The sequence below is a fragment of the Gigantopelta aegis genome, chromosome 13, assembly GCF_016097555.1.
Source record: "Gigantopelta aegis isolate Gae_Host chromosome 13, Gae_host_genome, whole genome shotgun sequence".
Lineage (NCBI taxonomy): Eukaryota > Metazoa > Mollusca > Gastropoda > Neomphalida > Peltospiridae > Gigantopelta > Gigantopelta aegis.
The window spans coordinates 11377160-11398829 of NC_054711.1; the positions used below are offsets into that span (position 1 = coordinate 11377160).

The 21670-nt window shown below is 37.0% G+C and overlaps 1 protein-coding gene and 1 pseudogene across 1 annotated transcript; one reads left to right on the forward strand and one right to left on the reverse strand.

Moving 5' to 3' along the window:
* Positions 1-14875: 14875 nt before the first annotated feature.
* LOC121387125 lies at positions 14876-19954 on the forward strand (annotated as a pseudogene).
* An 8-nt stretch (positions 19955-19962) lies between these two features.
* LOC121387126 (Werner syndrome ATP-dependent helicase-like) lies at positions 19963-21436 on the reverse strand (the record flags this gene model as incomplete). Its single annotated transcript, XM_041518150.1, is given in 2 exon segments — positions 19963-21100; positions 21429-21436. Coding segments are annotated over 2 exon segments (1146 nt in total), but the record flags the coding sequence as incomplete, so codon positions are not given.
* Positions 21437-21670: the final 234 nt, after the last annotated feature.

Here is a 21670-nt window from a genome sequence, read left to right on the forward strand (position 1 = left end):
ATTGTTACAGCAAAAGCCAGCTACCTGTTTTGACAGAAAGACTATAGAACGACAGTCTAGAACAGTGGTATGTTCTTAGCAACCACTTGTCTTCGTATTGTTACAGCAAAAGCCATCTACCTGTTTTGACAGAGACTATATAGCACGACAGTCTAGAACAGTGGTATGCTCTTAGCAACCAGTTGTCTTCGTATTGTTACAGCAAAAGCCATCTACCTGTTTGACAGCAGGACATAAAATATGTTTTCGGTTCATTAGTAGCCAGTTCATGCTGCACAAATAATAGTACTAAATGTTAATACATGTACAGTTGATTAATGTCCATGCTTATACAATATTTAGAGTGAGACATTACAATATTTAGAGTGAGACATTACAATATTTAGAGAGACATTACAATATTTAGAGTGAGACATTAACGTCATGGCAACATGGACCTTGCTCTCTACCTGTAAAAATGTATAAGGGTCCATGATTATGCCACATTTTTGAGTCCGAGACATTAACGTCATGGCAAGAATGACTTTGCTCTATGCCTGTAAATTTTTTATAAAGTCATGACTCAATTTTAGCCAAGTCTTCAGACATTACATGGTATTGAATGGTTAAGACTTTGTTAAAATCTTAAAGTGTACACTTTGGCTTATAAGCAAAGGCTCAGCTGTCATGCACAAAATGATTTTCCCCCCCATGTTTCTATATTTGGTAATAAATTTATAACATATTGATTGCACTTGAGAATAGTTCTGTGATGAAAGTATTGATGACCTTATTTAAATATTTTTTTGTTATGATGCGTAACCTGATCTCTAACCAATGGCATTTTACCAAAGCAAACACTAAACAACATAAGGCGGGAAGTAGCCCAGTGGTCAAGTGCTCGCCTGATGTGCAGTCGGTCTAGGATCGATCCCTGTCAATGGGCCCATTGGGCTATTTCTCGTTCCAGCCAGTGCACCGCGACTGGTGTATCAAAGGCCATGGTATGTGTTATCCTGTCTTGTGGAATGGTGCATATAAAATATCCCTTGCTACTAACTGAAAAATGTAGCGAGTTTCTTTTCTAAATTACCAAATGTTTGACATCCAATAGACGACGATGAATACATCAATGTGCTCAAGTGGTGTCGCTAAAACAAAGCAACTAAACAAGATGGCTTCAATGAGCGGGAGCAAAAGGAAAAATATCTGGTCCGTATAATGCAATGGAGAAAAACTCTGATTTCATTTAAATTAATTTATAGTAATTTTCATGCTTATATCCAATTAAGGTTCAAGCACACTGTCATGGGCACACACCTCGATGGCCGAGGACTGGGTTAGCAGTTAGTTTAGTGAGACAGAAAGTTGGGATTACGTCTACCCATAGAGTAATTAAAAGTTGCGCTGGGTGGGAGCTGGTACCAGGATGCAAACCCAGTAACTACCTGCCTTAAATCCAATAGCTTAACGACTACACCATCAATGTTGGTACAATGGAGAAAGCAGGAGGAAAAAAAAGAAAAATGTTTTATTTAACAAAGCACTCAACATTTTATTTACGGTTATATGGCATCAGATATATGGTTAAGAACCACACAGATATTGAGAGAGGAAACCCGCTGTTGCCACTTATGGGCTACTCGTTTTGATTAGCAGCAAGGATGGGGATCGATCACACCGACCGCACATCGAGCGAGTGCTGTACACCTGGGCTACACCCCGCCCCCTAGAGAAAGAAGGAAGTGGCTATCACTTGTCTCGAATAGGATGCCTATGGTACAATTGTCCAAAGTCAGACCCCTCATCTTATCGGAGGTCGGACTCAGGATGGGCGTGTTCGAAACCTTAGTGGTATATGAGCACATTAAACTAGCTACCTACCTATGATACAATGAAATTGTTTAGCCATTTGATTGGGTGTAGGGATGTTCAGGCCAGTCCATAGGACTGGTGGGGGTGGGGGGACTGGTGGGGGTGGGGGGAGTGCCATAGGTCAGAGGTCATGTTAAGTATTCATGAAAAAAACAACCTATTCAAGTTTTCTTCATTTTCCTGTTCGAAAAAATAAATACTATTGTCATCCTTAAATAAGCATAATCTCCAATCAGATTTTCTTATTTCATACTGTATTATAGACACTTAAAGTGACGGACCCTAGTTTTTAAACACTCAGACATATTTTTCACTATCATGAAATGTATTTTGGGTTTTATAAAAAAAAATGGACGTATCTCTCGGAAGTATGGAGACAAGCTCTAGTTTATTAGTTACGGATATTTCCTTGTTTCAGTGTTTCCCTCAGTTGTAACTTTATCCAACTGTGTTACAAGTTTTTCTTACACACCCATTGGTGAGAACATCATGTGTTATTTTTGATAACACATCATGTGTTTACACACATACGTGTGTTAACAATTTCAAGACATACGACTGGTTGCTCCTAGGTGATGACCAGGTCACCAATGCCATACGTCTAATTAAAAAACAGCACAGTAGAAATCGATTACACTGTTATGTATAGTTAACCCGGCAATCATTTGTCTGTGACGCATAAGTCAGCTACAAGTGCAACAGCTGTAAATAACTTTTAGTCGGAAAAGATGTTAAAATTTGCTAAAAACCTGGGTTTTTTTTTTTTTTTAGAATATGTAAGAAATAGAATAATATATTCATGTCCGTTAGATACCATTTATCTCACAACTCGTCGTTTGAAAACATATCAAACTCGCTTTTGCTCGTTAAGATTCATTTTAAAACAACTCGTGAGATAAATTATATCGAACGGCCACTCATGTATTATTCTCTATGTATCTTCATCTGTGTATTAAAATGAAATTAATCTATATAATTTGTTGGTAATTTGTTTTTGTTTTTAAAACTTTCGTATTTATATAGATATTTTTTGCAAAAGAAAATGTTTTTTTGAGTTTGTATGTCTTTAAAACTCAGTAGGCTACTATCTTTTAATATAAGTTTTATATTCATTTATAGAATTATTCTCTATGTAGATACTTCGTGTTAATTTTTACGGGTTGAAACTAGGGTCTGTGACTTTAACAGCTGGCGAATTTGGCTATTGAACAAAGTGAATGCTGTGTAAAGTAAAAGGTTCCACACCGCCATTAATTACTCCATGCAGTTCAATATTATTTCTATGTCAGAGTATATTCAGTGAAAAATACAGCACTATCGCAGGGTTTCGAAACTTGTCAAAAAATATGGTGGCCCAAAATATAATAATGGATGTTGGCAAATTATGGTAAGCGGACCACGAGCAAGATTTTAATGTGGAATACAAATATTAATAATGGTTCATATGTTATAGCTCTAAAGAAGATAATATTTGGGCGACTAACGCCAAACAGGACATTGGTCGCATTTGGCCACAGGCCATTTCGAGCCCTGTATCGAGAGGGTCATGTGACTGCTAATTTTAGGGAGTGCTGTCAACTGACAAGTACCGTGTAAAATAAAAACAAATCGACATACGTAGACCACCAAATGTTTTAGTTAGCCACCCTCATGCCAGAGCACTGCCTCGTGTTGCTGTGACACTATACCGCTTGCACACCCGATTAAAAGAGGATACTCCCCGAGTGTCTTGTGATATCATAATTTATTAGCACGAGTTGATAAAGGTATGAAATCCGAGGCTTGCCGAGGATTTTTATACTTCTATCAACGAGTGCTGATAAATTATAATATCACAAGACACGAGGGGGGTATTCTTTTTATCATCCATTAGCATTTGTTTCATTTGCGACAATTGTAAACAATGTCAGCAATGTTGGTTGAATGTCACTATATTTGGCAGCGGTGGACTAGTTAACTAGCAGAACGACGGTAGTGTGACGTCACTAATAATAAGTTTAGCGCTGAAACATACATAGTGACGTATCAAAATAATATGTCGTGATTAAAATTTGACCAATCAAGATTATAAGAAGTGATATGTCCTGGGAGAATATCGCAGGAGATATCGCAAATTATAGTGCCAGCGATATCTCTTACAATAGATTTGAATGGATGATAATAAGTGCTATACAAGTAACGACACGCCAAATGGTGGTGTGGGGCCAACACCGAGGGTTATCAACAGAAGAAGAATCTTAATTATTATCAGGTTGTCGGATGTTTCTGTTGATCAGTCAACAGATGTTGCCGCTGACTGAAAAATATTTCATTTTGCACAAACTGTTGATATTTATCAGATTTGAATCGGGACTCTTTTGTTATTAATTTTGTTATGATAAATACATTTTCAGACTCGAACCTAAAATTATTCATCATTATGCTTGAAGAATAGAAACATCCAATGAAAATATTTTTTATGAATTATACTGAATAAAATGTTTTTATACAAAATAATTTGTTACCTTTGTTCTTGATGTTAATTACTATTTGGTAAGAATCCTGTTTCTCTAGAAGTCAAGTGTTCGCCAGCATAACTCATCAATTTTGATTTAGGGGCGGGACGTAGTCCAGTGGTATAGCGCTCGCTCGGTGTGCGGTCTGTCTGGGATCGATCCCCAGCGGTGGGCCCATTGGGATATTTCTCGTTCCAGCCAGTGCACCACAACCAGTATATCAAAGGCCGTGGTATGTAATACCCTGTCTGTGAGATGGTGCGTATAAAAGATCCCTTGCTGCTAATCGAAAGGATTAGCCCATGAATTGGTGACAGCGGGTTTCCTCTCAATATCTGTGTGGTCCTTAACCATATGTCTAACGCCATATAACCGTAAATAAAATGTGCTGAGTGTGTCGTGAAATAAAACATTTCTTTCTTTTCCTGATGTTAATTACTCAGTGGGGGTACAGAAAATCCATTTAGGGGAGGCCCCAGTGATATGAGGTGGGGGAGGTTTGGAGGGTGATCGTTAAAAAAATTAAAAAAATTAATATGTAATAAAATTGCAACTATCGCAAAATTTAGTTTTAGTTTATGGTAAGAATCATGTTTTTCTAGAAGTCAAATGTTTGCTAGCATAGCTCATTTAATTCTGATTTGTCTTATCTTCTGTGTTATCTTCTGCAAATTTTGACTGAATTGTTCTGAAACTTGGTGCAATGATCGTCTGGGCCGCACTCCACAAACTAATGGAGATATATTTAGGAAAAGTTTAATTTGTGAATTGTTATTGAATTTAAACTTTTAAAATAGAAATTTAACATTGATAATTTAAGTCTATTTTCTTCTAGAGTTTTGACTGGATAGTTCTGAAACTTGGTTTAAGTATTCTCAAGGGCAGTCTTCACAAACTAATAGACAAAAGTCTATCTTCATTGTAGATTTTGATTGGATAATTCTGAAACATTCTGAAACAGTCTTCACAAAATAATAGATATTTTTGAAATTTGAAATTTTTATTAAATTTACAAACTAAAAGTTTAACACCAGTAGAGCACATTGATTTATTAATCATCAGTTATTGGATGTCAGACATTTGGTAATTTTGACATAATATATAGTCTTAACCCGGGAATCATGGTACCAAATTTTGATAACACGACAATGGACTATTCGATCAAAACTCTTTAAGAGGTGGACATACAAATTTTAAATGCTATTTAAAATTTGTAAGGGTGGGACATGGCCCAGATGTAAAGCGCTTGCCTCATACACGGTCGATTTAGGATCAATCCTCATTCAGGGTTTCTGCCAGAGGGTAAAATGGGTATGGCGCCATACCCAGATTTTAAAGCAGATTTCTTTTTTACTCATTAATATATACTGACACAATGAAAACGCAGAACAGATATTGTTCAATATTTTGTTGTGATTAATGACAAATATATTTATTGCACTTAAAATAAGAATTTATGACAGGAAGCCATTGATTGGTACTTTTGTCTGGGTTTTAATCCTGGTTTTGTTCTCGTTACACATACAATAGCAGAAACACACAAAATGGTGTGGAATGCGTTCACTACATGCTCAATCATGCTGCATGCAATGCACATGAAATGCCAGTATGTGGACACATAAAAGTCATCTAACGGGTGTCATATTCCTCGCCACATTAAGAATGCAATGACTCAGAGAAGAACAAATTGGGCATGGTTCAAGTGGCGACTTCGCAAAGCCAAGTTGCTAGAACCTTCAGAGTCCATCCATCAATTATTGGACCACCTGCTGAACGTCATCAACAGACTGGGAGTGTCCGTGATCGACCTCGACCTGGTCAACGTCACGTTACGACGCCACGCCAAGATCGGCAGATTCAACGTCACCACCTCCGTGACCGGTTCAGAACTGTGACACAATAGGACGTCATGGAAGGCCTATCCATCCGATGACGGTCATCCGTCGACCCAGAACGGCTGGACTCAGATGCAGACGCCCGTACCTCGTGCTGCGAGACTACAGTTTGCTCTCCAGAATGGTAATCATTCACCATCTTCCTCTCATAAATTGTTATTTTAAGTCCAATAAATATACTCTTCAAAAAAAGAAACGCAAAAGGGTACAAATGGGTTATAACTCCGATTTTATGTTTCCTACCGGTTCATGCTTTGTGAATATAAGGTCATTGCATGTCCCAAACACATTCCCACGGTTACATTCGATAAAACGCAGCTACTGTACAATAAAGTTCCAAAATGTGAATATTCGTAAAAACGCAGCCACGTGCAAACCATGTCACCACTGCACGTGCGTTGTCTGCACGTGCAACATGAACACCGACAGTATAAAAGTGCAGGGTGTTCGCTTGCCTGGCCTCTGTATCTGGCCGACAGTTGACAATCCAGGACATGCCACGTCTCAGTGAACCGCAGAGAAACAATGCCATCGGCCGACTAGACGCAGGCGAATCCAGAACGGCCGTTGCCAGGGCATTCCATGTGTCCCCAAGCACCATCTCCAGACTGTGGGACCGTTACCAGCAACATGGATCAACACGTGACCTCCCTAGATCCGGTCGACCACGGGTCACTACCCCCGGGCAGGACCGCTACATCCGGGTACGCCACCTTCGGGAACGATTGACTACTGCCACCTCCACAGCCGCAGCAATACCAGGTTTGCGCAGGATATCCGACCAGACCGTACGGAACCGCCTACGTGAGGTAGGAATTCGTGCCAGACGTCCAGTTCGAGGTGTCATCTTAACACCACAACACCGTCGACTCCGACTGCAGTGGTGCCAGATTCATCGACAATGGCCTCAACTGCGATGGAGACAGGTGTGGTTCAGTGACGAGTCCCGATTTCTGCTCCGACGTCATGATGGAAGATGTCGTGTGTATAGGCGTCGTGGTGAACGTTATGCGGCAAACTGCGTGCAGGAAGTGGACAGATTCGGCGGGGGTAGTGTCATGGTGTGGGCAGCCATCTCACACTGGCAGAACTGACCTGGTCCACGTGCAGGGCAACCTGAATGCACAGGGCTACATTGACCAGATCCTCCGGCCACACATCGTTCCAGTTATGGCCAACGCCAACGCAGTGTTCCAACATGACAACGCCAGGCCTCACACAGCACGTCTCACAACGGCTTTCCTACAGAACAACAACATTAATGTCCTTCCTTGGCCATCGATATCACCGGATTTGAACCCAATTGAGCATCTATGGGACGAGTTGGACCGACGCCTCCGACAGCGACAACCACAGCCCCAGACCCTGCCCGAGCTGGCAGCAGCCTTGCAGGCCGAGTGGGCCACCATCCCCCGGGACGTCATCCGTACTCTGGTTGCTTCAATGGGCAGGCGGTGCCAGGCAGTTGTCAACACACGCGGAGGCCACACCCGGTATTGACTCCAGATGACCTTGACCTTGGTGGTGTGTCCTATCACTTACAATGGACTAGAGTGAATTGTGAACAATCCTGCAACATTTGGTAATTATCGGACTCACCATTCAATAATTAAATCAATTCTCCAAATGTTACGACAATGTGGTTTTGCGTTTCTTCTTTTGAAGAGTATATATTGAAAAATATCTGTTTTGCGTTTTCATTGTGTGTCAGTATATGATTTTCTTAACCCTAACCTTAAACGTAACCCATTTTCTTTCTGGAGGAGGCCTCATATACCCCCTGTTGACTGGTTGCATCCAATTCCATAGAACCATACCTAAAAATTTCTTTCTTTGCAGAAACATTGCCGTTGGTGGACCCATTGGGCTATTTCTCGCTCTAGCCAGTGCATCATGACTGATATATGAAAGGCCGTGGTATGTGCTATCCTGTCTGGTAGGTACTGTGGGTTCCATCTAATCGCATACTGGGTAATAGAATCGTTCGCCTAATTGCAATATTTGTTGAAACACAGAACCATTACCTATAAATTGTATACAAAACGAGCTGTTTAATTGAATAGAGTGTGATCAAAATCCGCGTGTTTGCGAGACAAAATAGCAGAAAAGCAATTTAAAATGTGTTTAAATTCAACAAAATAAATTAAGCATGCCTTTATTTCATGTAAAAAAACACCTTGTAGTTTAAAATAAATTACGTAAGCGCTGTAATCAAAAACTGCTAATCTATAGTCTTAGAAAGGAAACCTGCTACATTTTTCCATTAGTAGCAATGAATCTTTTATATGCACCATCCCACAGATGGACATACCACAACCTTTGATATACCAGTCGAAGTGCACTGGCTGGAACGAGAAAATAACAGATACAAAAATGCGACGCACATTGCGTTATTACCATCCTGTCTGGCGTCAAAGTTTTTGAAATTATAATTTTGAATCTGTTGCTATTTTAACAATATTTGTCTATGGGGCTACAATTTTCACCGAAGGTGGTAGTATCTATACTGTTATATTAATGGGTGTGAAATATCAATACAGTCCTCATACATCGTAAAATAATTCCATATTCTGTAGGCCTATCGTTATGGTTTTTTACCTGGGAGTGAATAATGATCACAATACTTTATTCACGCTATAGTATGGCGACTTTGTTTCAAGTAAAGTAACGATAAATAATTATTACAATGCATAATTATTACCATGTCATTCAGTAAACGGATACACCCGCATCGTATGTTATCTCCTTGTGATAACTGGCCAACTGTATTGTTGGGTAGCAGGTTTAAATTCAGATTAGAGAAAGCAAAACCTACAAAAGCCAGCATGGTCCACCCCAAGAACGCACTAAATATTCATCAAGTGGATTAGTTTTCATACAAGTTTACTAATCAAAATATGCCTTGGGACCATCTGAATTTCAATAAAGGAACATGTATTTATGCATCACACATGCCGAATTATAGTCATAAATTGAATGTCCACTTGGTTCATATTCGACTCCCCCCCCCCCCCCCCCCCCCCCCACCCCAGGTCCAGATCACGCTACGCCCCTGAAACAAACAGCTATGTTGGTGGGGTTTTTTGCAACAAGTGACAGTGCATTACAATAGACATGCAACAAACGTGGCCTTTGCCGATGTTTCGAAGATAATGCTGCTGATAAAATTAAACAGATGGAAAGGAAATTGCTAAACGGATGACAAATACCACGACGCAGTTACACGTGGCGCATGTGCCATATTTGTACTAGATATTTATTATTACAAACACTTTTATAACTGTCTTGTATATTCCTACAATACCTCAACATTTCATACACAAATAGTTATGCTTGATAAGCTAGTGGTAAATAATTTCATAAAGATAAATTAACGCATTAGGAATCATGAAGGTGTTTTTTTGCCCGACAAAAACACTGCAGAATTAAGTGAAGAAATGGTTTTAATAAATCATTAATTGGATATAAACATACCTCCCAAAAATGGTTTTTGCTTCTTTTGTTCAATTATCTTTAATACTATATAACATCTGTGATACTGTTCCATTGCTGCCTTTTTCATTTAGAGCTTCTTTTCTTATGTTCAGTTATCTTTGATATACTATATAACATCTGTGACACTGTTCGATTGCTGCCTTTTTCATTTAGAGCTTCTTTTCTTTTGTTCAGTTATCTTTGATATTATATAACATCTATGACACTGTTCCACTGCTGCCTTTTTCATTTAGAGCTTCTTTTCTTTTGGGCATGTTTCGTGTCCACATTTATTAGAAAGTCCAGCCGTCACTTACCACTCATAATATGTTGGTTCAGAGCATAAACCTTATAATAAAAATATTTACTTATGTTCATATATGTGTAACCGTCCTAAATCTAGAACAATAATAAGACCATCAACGAGGACGGAACGGCCACGAGTGAGGGTCAATCTCCCCTCAACCCTCAACAAGTGAATGTCGACAGAATATGAAGGCTCCCTCACGGGCGCTCATCCACGCAGATTCGAAATTCATCCGGATGCCGTAATTACTACATGTAATAAAACACAAACACCAATTGAAATAATAATATTTAGTACATAATTATCAAAACACAAAACATAACATAATCGCAGTGTTCACTGTCGAATGTATTAAATAACAACTACAGTAAATTACGACCACCCCTAGCCCCAATTAACCTAACGTTTACTCATTCTGTTTTACCTACCCGACCCAATCACGTTCCCAGCGGAAGACTCCGAACGCTCGTCGCTAACCGCTTTTATTTGTCTCTCACTGCAGTGCAGCCGTCTCCCATTGGCTGGAGATCACTGCCCTCACAATGCACGTGCGACCGTATAATGCACATAATGAAATGCATTGCAGCCAGTAAAAATAACCCAGACTGTCTACTAGTCTATTTCATTACAGACAATAATAGACTTTCCACTGGTCTGTTACATATGCATCAAACAAACTCATCGTTTTGATTAATAAAGTATAATTTAAATTACTTTGTGGATTATTTGTAAATGTGATAACGAGAGTTTGATTGCACGTGAAGTATTATTTGTGTAATTTCTTGCATTACTACTTCTTTCCCAATGTAATTAAAATTAGCTACACTATTACATGTGGATCTAACAGCAGCCCGTTGGAGCTCATGTCTAGTTGACCTTTCATTCGACCAATCAAAACCTTACTTGCAAATTCATGCCAGCGATTTGAAAAAAATGTCAAAACATTCGGGATTATGCCGAGGGTATACGGAATGGTTCGGGTGAATTACGAAGTATGCCGGAAACTAATTTCAATATAAATTTTGTATATAAAATTCGTTTTAAGACGAAAAAACCCCAATTTGATGGTATAGCCATAAAATCTGTTTATACTAGTATAGAATCCAGAGTTTACTACCGAACTTTTCCCCCTGTTTTTTCAATGTTGAAATAGACCAACAAGTTCGCCTATTGCATAAATAATCTCGCCCAATATCTTTAGAATGTGTATGCTTCCGAATAACGCTATAGAAGGCGAAATGTAATTGGTCGATATTTAAATTGTTATTTATAGATGAAATGTCACCTGAACATGGTAGTCCACGCAATGCTGTTAGATCTACTGGTAGACCAGTAGAGCTAATTTAATCAGATTGACTTCTTTCCATTCATTTTCTTCTCGTTTGTTTCATATTCTTTTGTATATAATATATTTTCTTCCTCTGGTTATCTTTGGCTGTTTAAATGAGGTTTAACTATACAGTTATGTAATATCAGTCGTCATGAATTTGTATGTGTAGAGAAGACGGCCTCGTAAGATGTCTAACTTGTGCCCGATTCTTTTGTTCTTTGTACAATAAAATATGTTTCCAATCAATAAACTTTATTCAATACTACCGGCCTCGGTGGCGTCGAGGTTAGGCCATCGGTATACAAGCTGGTAGGTACTGGGTTCGGATCCCAGTCGAGGCATGGGATTTTTAATCCAGATACAGACTCCAAACCCTGAGTGAGTACTCCTCAAGGCTCAATGGGTAGTTGAAAACCACTTGCACGACCAGTGATCCATAACTGGTTCAACAAAGGCCATGGTTTGTGCTATCCTGCCTGTGGGAAGCGCAAATAAAAGATCCCTTGCTGCCTGTCGTAAAAGAGTAGCCTATGTGGCTATGCGGTTTTAAAAATATGAGAAATGCATTTTGTGATATTAAAAACATCACGATGATCAAAAACACTTCGCATGTACGGAAATTGATAATAGTAGTAGGGGGGCCTGTATAGCCTCATGACCTACTTTCCGTGACCTTGACCTTGATGACGTCACGGCCTTGTCACGTGACCTCGACCTACTGACCCGGCCCTGACCTACTTAGACTGGTCTTGACCTTGATGATGTCACGGACTACTGTACCGTGTGGAACGTCCTACTGACCCGGCCTTGACCTACTTAGACTGACCTTGACCTACTTAGACTGGCCTAATGTGCCGTGTGAACGTCCTACTGACCCGGCCCTGACCTACTTAGACCGGCCCCTGACCTACTTAGACTGGCACGAAAGAGTATAAAAAGGCTAGATACGGTTTCATTGTCATTCGCTCGCCGAAAACGATTGTTATTCGATCACATCTACTACGTCATTGTTAGGAGATTCGTTTGAGATATTTTGTCATTGTTAGAAGAAAGAAGATTCGTTTGGATCATTTTGAGAGATTTTGTCACTGTTAGAAATCGACTGGATCAAGTCTTCATCTGAAAATAGTAAGTTAATTTTCTTATACTGATTTAGTTTGAAGATCTATGTGTTTGCAGTGGTGGACAAATATAACGTTTTAACAAATGGTACTTTTTGAAAATCGTTCTTTCTTCAAACACGGTGAAATAAATAACAATTTTACATTGAAAGTTTCCTGCCTTCTAAAAACGGAAGCAGTTGTTCTTGTATGCAACGTCATTCAAACATTATAGACAGAAAACGTGTTATACTCTCACCCCTGTTGAGTCGTTGTCTCTATTAAGTCCATTTTCATAAATCAATGCTAATATATTTGTTCCTCGTATTAAGCCTTGATACATGTAGTCAAGATTACTGATATCCACTACTAGCGCCCTCTATAGGAAGAAAAGTTGTAACACCGATTATGTCCCTTACACCATATCATCGCTGACCAATCACAGCATCGGTAACATGTGACAATCTTGAAAGCAATATCAGTGTTCGCCCGCAAACATGGAGTCCGTTTATGACGATATATGCACAAGATTTAAAATTTATAAACTAACAAACTATTAGGTGAAATCAATAAAAGCTGTATACGATGGAAAGGATGTTTTTGTCGGTACGAAGACAGGTAGCGGCAAGTCTCTGACGTATGAATGTTTGCCAGTGATGATTCCCGGAGGTTGTGTTCTAGTGATTATCCCACTTGTTTCTATAATGTCGGATCAGTGCAGAAAACTTACAGAACTTGGTTTTCGAGCGACGTACATAGGGAAAGATGTCTTTGAAACTGAAGCGATTCAACGGGGATATTTTGAGTTAGTCTTCGGTAGTCCAGAAATGCTTGTCGGTAAAACTGAATGGAGGGATATGCTGAAGTCTACAATTTATCAAGATAGACTGAAGATGATTGTCGTTGATGAAGCACCATCTTCATAAATCAAGGCTAATATATTCGTTCCTCGTCGTTACTCGTATTACGCCTTGATACATGTAGTCAAGAAATCGTGCCACAAAATGCTTAAATTTCATTGGTTGCGATGAGATCTGATTGCAACGAATCGCAACTCTCCTTATAAATTCCCTTGTTATTGTAAACAAAGATGGCAGCGTCAGCGTCCGTGGAAACGTGTCGTGTTTGTCACGATATCTTAAAAAAAAAGGTTTCGGCGGTTAATTTTTGGGGAAAGTTTTGGAGTGTTCACACAATTGTGCGAAATCTTAGGGAATGTCCCAAAAGACAATGATAATATTTCTAAATATGTGTGTTCTGCTTGTTTTAATAAACTGAATAAATTGGCAAAACTTTACTTCGATCTTATCAATCGAATGGATGCCATTCGTAAAGAAAAATTTATTTTGGTAAGCAGCCTTAGAGAAAAGTATTTCGGAAATCTACAGCCCCAGTTACACTGTCATCACCTAAAAATACACGTCAGCAGCGTTTGTTAACACCAGCAAAAGGAAGCCCAGTTAAACTGTCATCACCTAAAAATACATGTCAGCAGTGTTTGTTAACACCAGCAAAAGGAAGCAAGCGGAACATCATCCACACACCAAGTCCAAGTTCTTCCCTACAGGCGAAAAAGCCAATGATTACAACACCCAAGGCAAAGTCACACAAAAGCGAAGTTCATGTTATGCCTTCACCACACAAATGCAAAAAAGTTTGCATTAGATTATTTTCTCCGGGAAAATTAAAGGTAGGCATAGGCATATAGTTACTTCTGTCTGTCAAATTTTTTCATAATTTTTCTTCTTCTAAATTTTTTAATTTTGTTTTCAATTATTGGGAGCAAATTCTAAACCACATCGATTTTTTAAAATTAATTTATTACAAATTGCAGGCCTTTTCCCAGGATTTTTTTAAGGTGCTTACATTTACATCATTATTGTCAAAATTTAAAATGTATAAGGGTACAGGTAAAAAATATTGTATGAAACCTAATTGTTTTGTTGATATTTACTTTACATATATTTTACATGGTGTCAATTAAGGCATCACAGTTCTTCCGCTAAGGTGTTTTCCAGACATTAAGGCGCTTACTTACAGAGCCAAGGAAGCATGGGTCGTGCTGCCATATTGCCCTGGGGAAACCTATGAATTTTAGATGTACAAACATAATTTGTATATGTTAGGAATAGATAAAATAAAAAATATATATATTGTTTGTAAAATAAACAGATATAAATTATAATATATGCATACAACAACAGGTTATTTAATGTACACTTATCACCAGGGCAGGTCTTTTCTTTGGTATTCTCAGTTTAACTGTAATATCCAAAATAATTGTTATTTTTTAAAATAATGTTTTACTATAAATAATTATCATTCAACATATTTGTTTCAAGGTCATGCAAAGAAGCAAAGTTGATGGAACAATAACATCAAGATTTGTTCCTGGACAGTTTCAAAAGATTGTTGCCAGCATGTGGAAACCCCAGTCACCAAACAAAATTGGAAGATCCATCTACAACTCAGATTTAAAACAATCCATACAAACTTCTGTTCTGAAGCAAGTACAAAAAGAATTAACAGCTATCTGTTCCAAAAATTCAAATTCCATTCTGCGTCAAATAGATAGCAAACATTTAACAACATTTAGTATGGATATTTTGAATCAAGAAATACAAACCACAGCTCCATTTATACACCGATTTATGTCCACATTGGTTAAAGCATCACCAGTGGGGATACCGGTTGCTACTGCCGTAGCTCTCCGATTTCGAAACACACACGTCTGCTTTTCATCACATTATTGCACAAGTTTTAGATCATGGTGGAGCCACTGATAAGGTAAAATTTTATAATCAATCTACATTTAAATAAAATAATTTTTTAAATGATAATTGTTATATGCTATATGAATGTATATACATGTATGTCTTAACTACTTATGCATGTGTCTAATGCTTTATTTATAAAATTAATATCCTTTGATTACAATAGTCATGTATATAACATTTCTTTACGATCTCAGTGTGTTTGCTTGAAATTAATTCATATCCCAAAGTAAGTTATTTTAGTAGTATTTCAGGGGTGGATCCAGGAATTTTTTTTGTTATTTTTTTTTTAAGGGGGGGGGGGGGGGGGGGGAACTTAAAATTTTTCAAATGAAAGTGCCGTAGATGTTTTTTCCTGTAATTTGAAAGTAAAATATAACCACTCAAAAGTACATATTTGTCACGAATACAGGGGGCGTGCAGACCGTGCCCCCCCCCCCCTGAATCCGCCACTGCATTTTTCTTCAGTTATCCTCTTTTTGGTACAAAAAAATAATAATAAAAAGCCATTTTAAAAAAATCACATTTTTGTGTCCAAATTCTGTCTAGTATTTATATACATATAATTATATATAATTAATTTTTTAAAGTTTTGCTTTTGTTTTTAGACTATCAATATTCTAAAGAAGCTTGGATTGTGTGTATCTACATCTGCAACTGCAGTAAGAAAGAAGGCATTACAGCAGAAACAGATGGAACATGTCAGTTCATTGATGTCAGAAGAAAAGAAACACTGAGAGTTTTCCAGGTACTTCCATACATACACTTCAATCTGCAGACATTATTGGGGACAATATTGATATCAGTAGAACTCCATCTCAGATGAGTGTTGATCGAAGAAACAAAAGTTTTCACTGGTTTCTGCTTGTTGGTTTGGAAAAAAGAGTTTTGAATACCTCTTTGGATGACAGTGCTCCTATAGCCGACATATGTCATATTGATAACAGTTCATTTGTGCCAAATTTGAAAGATTGTGATTCACTTGATAAAAATTTCATTTTTCACATCATGCATATACTTGTTAAGTATGTCGATTGCTTAAAAAAATATGCTGTATGTCTGCCAACAGTCATACCACATCCTCACTTAAGTGAAACTTCCAAAAAGTCCGATTTTGCCATTTTAGATTTGCTTGATAAAAGTGAAAACAAATCGGAAGATATGATAAGTATCTTAGAACACATTCATGAGAAATACATTCCTCGAACAGGTGGTGAAAACCCTACTGTAATTAAGAAAAAGGTATTTGGAGGAGATGTTTTAACTAATGAAAGGGCTTACTCAGCTCAATTAGCAATGTTGAATGGAAAAACAGACTTTGAAAGGCTGACTGGTGTTGTTCATCGACCTGAAGGCCTTCACAGAATGATGAATCTTCTTCTGGTATTTGAAAACTACAGCATGAATATGTTTCACTAAATAATGTTGGATTCTTAATTAAGTTAACAGGCATGTGTTTTTTTATGTTTTGTTATTTGTAAATATGTTTGTAGTAGAGCAGTTTCATCAAAGGAACTGACCCAAGTTCCAAGATATGTAAACATATATTTGGCATTTTAAGAAAAATTAAATTTTAGCTGTTACAAACACCAGGACAACAATAAATATACTGTGTCAGAATGAATATTGTAAGCAGCTAAACTGCAATATACATGTAAGAACATATTGTCTTTATATGGTTTATACCCAAAATATCTAAAAACTTCACAATTTCTAAAATGGTGCAACACTGCATACAACTTACATACATCTTTCATTTGTTGCATGCTTTATTGAATTGTATTTGTTAATGTTTTTTTATGCATGATATTAAATCAATTATAATACCTTTTAGAAATTCAGGGGTTGAAATGTCATCATTATAAGAAAATAATAAATGGACAGTTAATTTACTGAACCAAAAAATATGTTCAAAAAGCAGGCTTACTCAAATCTTGTTCAAAACTATTGAACAATATTTTAATATTTCATTGTGCGACTGCATAAAACAGTGATCATTTATTAACCAATTACCATTCTTAATGTTTAATAGTAATGCCAAAATATGTGACAGGTATTAGAGGCAAACAATTTAACCCCTGGTTTCAGCTGTCATTCATTTTTAGTTTTTTTTTGTTGTTGTGTATATTTAAATTTTTAAAGCATATTACTTTTATTCCCTGCCATTTGTAAAATATAACCCCAGAATTGTCCTATCTAAAAGTTTTGTTCTATTTAACTTAATTTGATTAAAAACATCAAAAATAGTGTAATTATCCTGATTTTGGATTTCAATAAATTGTAGACTTTAACAAATTTCCAGTAATTATAATATCTATTGATTATGGTTGTTATTTTAAAAAATGTATTAAATACCAGTCATCATTCAACAGAAACTAATAATTGTGCCTGAGAGAACTTACTCACACATATTTATTTAATTATAAATAACCACAAGTGAGAACTGTAGCAAAATGTTTTCCATTTGTCAGTTCATCTATCAGAAATTTTACAAGCAAAATTCTGCTTTGGACAAAGGAACCCTGTTCTACTTAAGGAATGTTGTTGGAAGGACCAATGTCAGTGGAGCCAATGAAGTTATAGCAAACTACAGGTATGTTTTCCTAAAGTTACTTCAGTGGCATTTACTCAAATGTGTGTGTGTGTGTGTGTGTGTGTGTGTGTGTGTGTGTGTGTGTGTGTGTGTGTGTGTGTGTGTGTGTGTGTGTGTGTGTGTGTGAGTGCGTGCGTATGTGTGTGTGTGTGTGTGCATATGCATGATTACATCATCAGTATTTATTTTACATTGTTCCGTTATTGGGTTTACTGTAATGAATTATATTTTGAAAAAAAAAAACATTTCAACATTAATATTCTTTATACTGAACAGCAACAATGAAAAGGTAAAAATGGTGGGAGTGTGTTCCTTCTGTCTGAAATATTTTGTTTGACATCTTCTAGTTGCCAATTAAACAATGATCTGTGAAGGGTCATTAAATAAACATTCCTTTTCTTTTTAGAGCACATTATTCCTTTGTGAGTGACTGTTTAGATGCTTACGTGGTAGCAGCCTGTATGCATTTGTTAGAGTTGTCAGAGATAGGAGCTGTGGCACGAAGACGACAACCACTGTTTGAAATACTTTCAAATGAACACCGTTACCAGTTTATAAAGTCTATTGCTGAAGACATATTGGAAAGATATGTAAAAATTACTGATGGTAAAATTTCTTTTTCAACCTTGCTATTGTTTATGAATAACTTTAAACATATATATATGTTATATGTTTGTGGTATGCAAGTGTGTGAGTATAAGTGTATTGCTCGGTATTAGGTGGGAGCTTATCTGGCAGTAATCCCCTCCCCCTTCCGGAAAATTGCATGTTATAAATATGTGTATCTTTTAATTTTGGCTTTAGTTGTGTGGGGTGTTTTTTTTGTTCTTTTTTCCTTTTTATTTTATTCATTTTTTTAATTCTTATTATTATTATTATATATTTTTTTTTTTTTTAAACAAATTTGATTTGATATGTTTTGGGTATCCATATTTTGATCATTATTTTTTTTTTTAATAAAAAAAAAAAAAATTATGTAATTTAACAGGGCAGGTGTCTGGTCTGTGCCTTTGGTAGTGGCTTGGTTAATATTACCTCGTCTACTGCCCTAGGTATTATAGATTAAAGTGTTCGCCGCGTCTTCTAAATGACCTAATCGTGTTGTTTTAGAGGACAACTGAGGAGTCGCCTGTTTTTTCCATGGATCGGCCGGGTCACCTCTCTCCTTCTGGCAGGCTTGATACTTAAAAGGAAATATTAAATTAACCATCACTGGATTTTTTGCGCCACTCCCCTAGTGGCACCAGCGATTAAACTCTTACAACCCTTTGGCGTCACTTTTCAAGTGACGCCGGTTTGGGAAGTTATAATAACTTCCTAAACAACTAGTAGGCTGTCAGGATTGGACTGAACTGCGGTTGGACACGGTGGGGGTGGGGGTGATGGGATGCCGTTAAACAAGTTACTAAGCTAAGCTAACTGACAATATAAAGCCTCAAATTGGTCAACATACCAGGTGGTAATTTGGAAGTATTGGGTATCCACAAACTCCCCAACATGTGCACTTTGTTGATAATTTGCATTACTTGGATAAAAAATGATATACATTTACATGTAGCTACCCTGAAATAAATTAAGTTCATTGGTTTTTACAACATTTTTTTTACAAATTACTCATACAGTATTTCAAGTTAATACATACATGTATTATAAAATGTATTTTGCAGTGCTAATTTACAGCCCAAATTTGTTTTTATTTTTTTGTCTAATAATCTGGCTTTGTCTCTTAGAAATGCAAAGAATCACAGAAAGAACAAGGCAACTTGATGGCCAGATGAATCACATGAAGGAAATGTTTGACAGTCACCAGCAAACATTTGTATGCCAGTTATGCAATAAACAATATAAGACACAAGGGACAATGAAGAGACATCTAACAGATGAACATAATTGCGGTTTTGTAGATGGTAAGCAAAGTGCAAGTTCATTAAATGACCATGTGTCACTGTACAGATCATCATTCATAAAATGTCCTCTTCTTCTTCGGGACATTAATGATGCCTATAAAATGGCTGATGATGATAGAATACCATATAATTGATGTACATGCAAGACCAAATTTCAGATGCTGAACTTCAAATGTTGGCAACCACACAAAATATTCAGTTGTGGCTCTTATCGACTTTCTCGATACAATTATCTCTCCAAACACACTACATACTACACTGCAAATAGCAATTGCCGTTTCATAAGACCAAATAGCAAAATTCTTCATAATATCATCTGGTGTAAAGACTTTATGACAGTTACTAACTATTTCTCCAATGACAATGTCTGTAAGTCCATGCGTTATTACACTTTCTATGGTTGAGCCACACTGAAGAGATAAACTGTATTTTAGTGAACAAAGCTTTTGTCGCAGAAGATTTCTTTCATCTTCCGAAACAGGGCGTTGTAATTCTTCATCACTCGAAGAATCGGTCAGTGAAGTAGCTCCAAAAGCCTTATGAGCATTTGGACATTGATCCATATGGCACTCACACTTCTTCTCGCAAATATCACAACAATTATGTAACGGAATGATAGATGACTTTTCAACAAGATAGGTTGAGCAAAGAAATAGTCGTCTACATTGGGAATCATCCATGGCAAGTTTTACTAAATCAGATTCCACCTTCTTCAAGTGACCCTTGTGTGCTCTGTACATTATTAGTTCATGTGAAAATTCCCCATCTCTACCGGCCCTACCCATTTGCTGAACAAATGTATCCATTTCTTTGGGTAAACCGTAATGTACAATGTTATGTACACAGCAGAAATTGACCCCCATACCTGCTGAATTAGTACAAATAACAATTCTTATCATCCCATCAACTGTCATGTCCAATCTTATCTTCTCCTCGACTGTTTCAGGTGTCTTACTATGGTACCTTTCAAAGTAAGGACAGTCTTTACCAAAGTATTAAAAAAAAACAGAATACACCTTCGACACATTAGCAATACTCTCACAAAATATAACATGTCTAGCTAGTTCCTTTTGTAGAGTTTGTAGATCATCAATGAGCCATTTAAAAGACTGATCCAAATCATTATTGGTTAGGCACATGGATGACATTTTAATGTTATCTCTATCTGGAGATTCCAAAATTATTTCACAGTTTGCACCAAAGCACAGACTTTTCATTATTTTTCTTCTCTTAATTGGTGTAGAGGTGGCTGTTAGGGCAGTAATGACAGCTTTGGGGCACAGGGATCTGATTTCACCAATCTTTGAAAACCATTCTCTAAATGACGCATCTGTACCACTGGCCAAACCCCTGAAAAAGGGACAAAATATACTTATTATATAGCACAGCACTCTTTAGTTCCATGGCACTTTACCAAAAATTTACTCTGAATAAAATTTGTTTTCAAAAATGAAACTTTTTTGTAGTTTTACTATTCATTGTTTAATGTATATATATACTATATCAGGGATTAATCTAGCTCTAAAAATCAGGGTCACTTTTTCATAAAACTGGGAAAAGAATTTGGGGAATTTGGTGTCGAATGAAAGTTTTTGAAAGGGAAACTTTTCTAATGAATTTTGGGAACATTGGGTCAAATGAAAGAATTTTTGGCATACAATTTTAGGAAAATGGAATTTTGTTTTTTTAATAATGTTACCATGCCATGATTTTGTTTAACATCCATTCAGCATGGTGAGAAAATGAATGTTCAACGTGCTGGCATACAATTTTAGGTTAAAATTATGCAACCTTTATTGTGCCTCCATACAAGCTGTACACATCATTACAAAACTGATGTCAGACCAAATGAACTTGCAACATCAGGGTCCAGATGACTCTTCAGTCCCTTGTGTCTTATATTACAAAGCCAGATTATTAGACAAAAAAATAAAAAAAAAT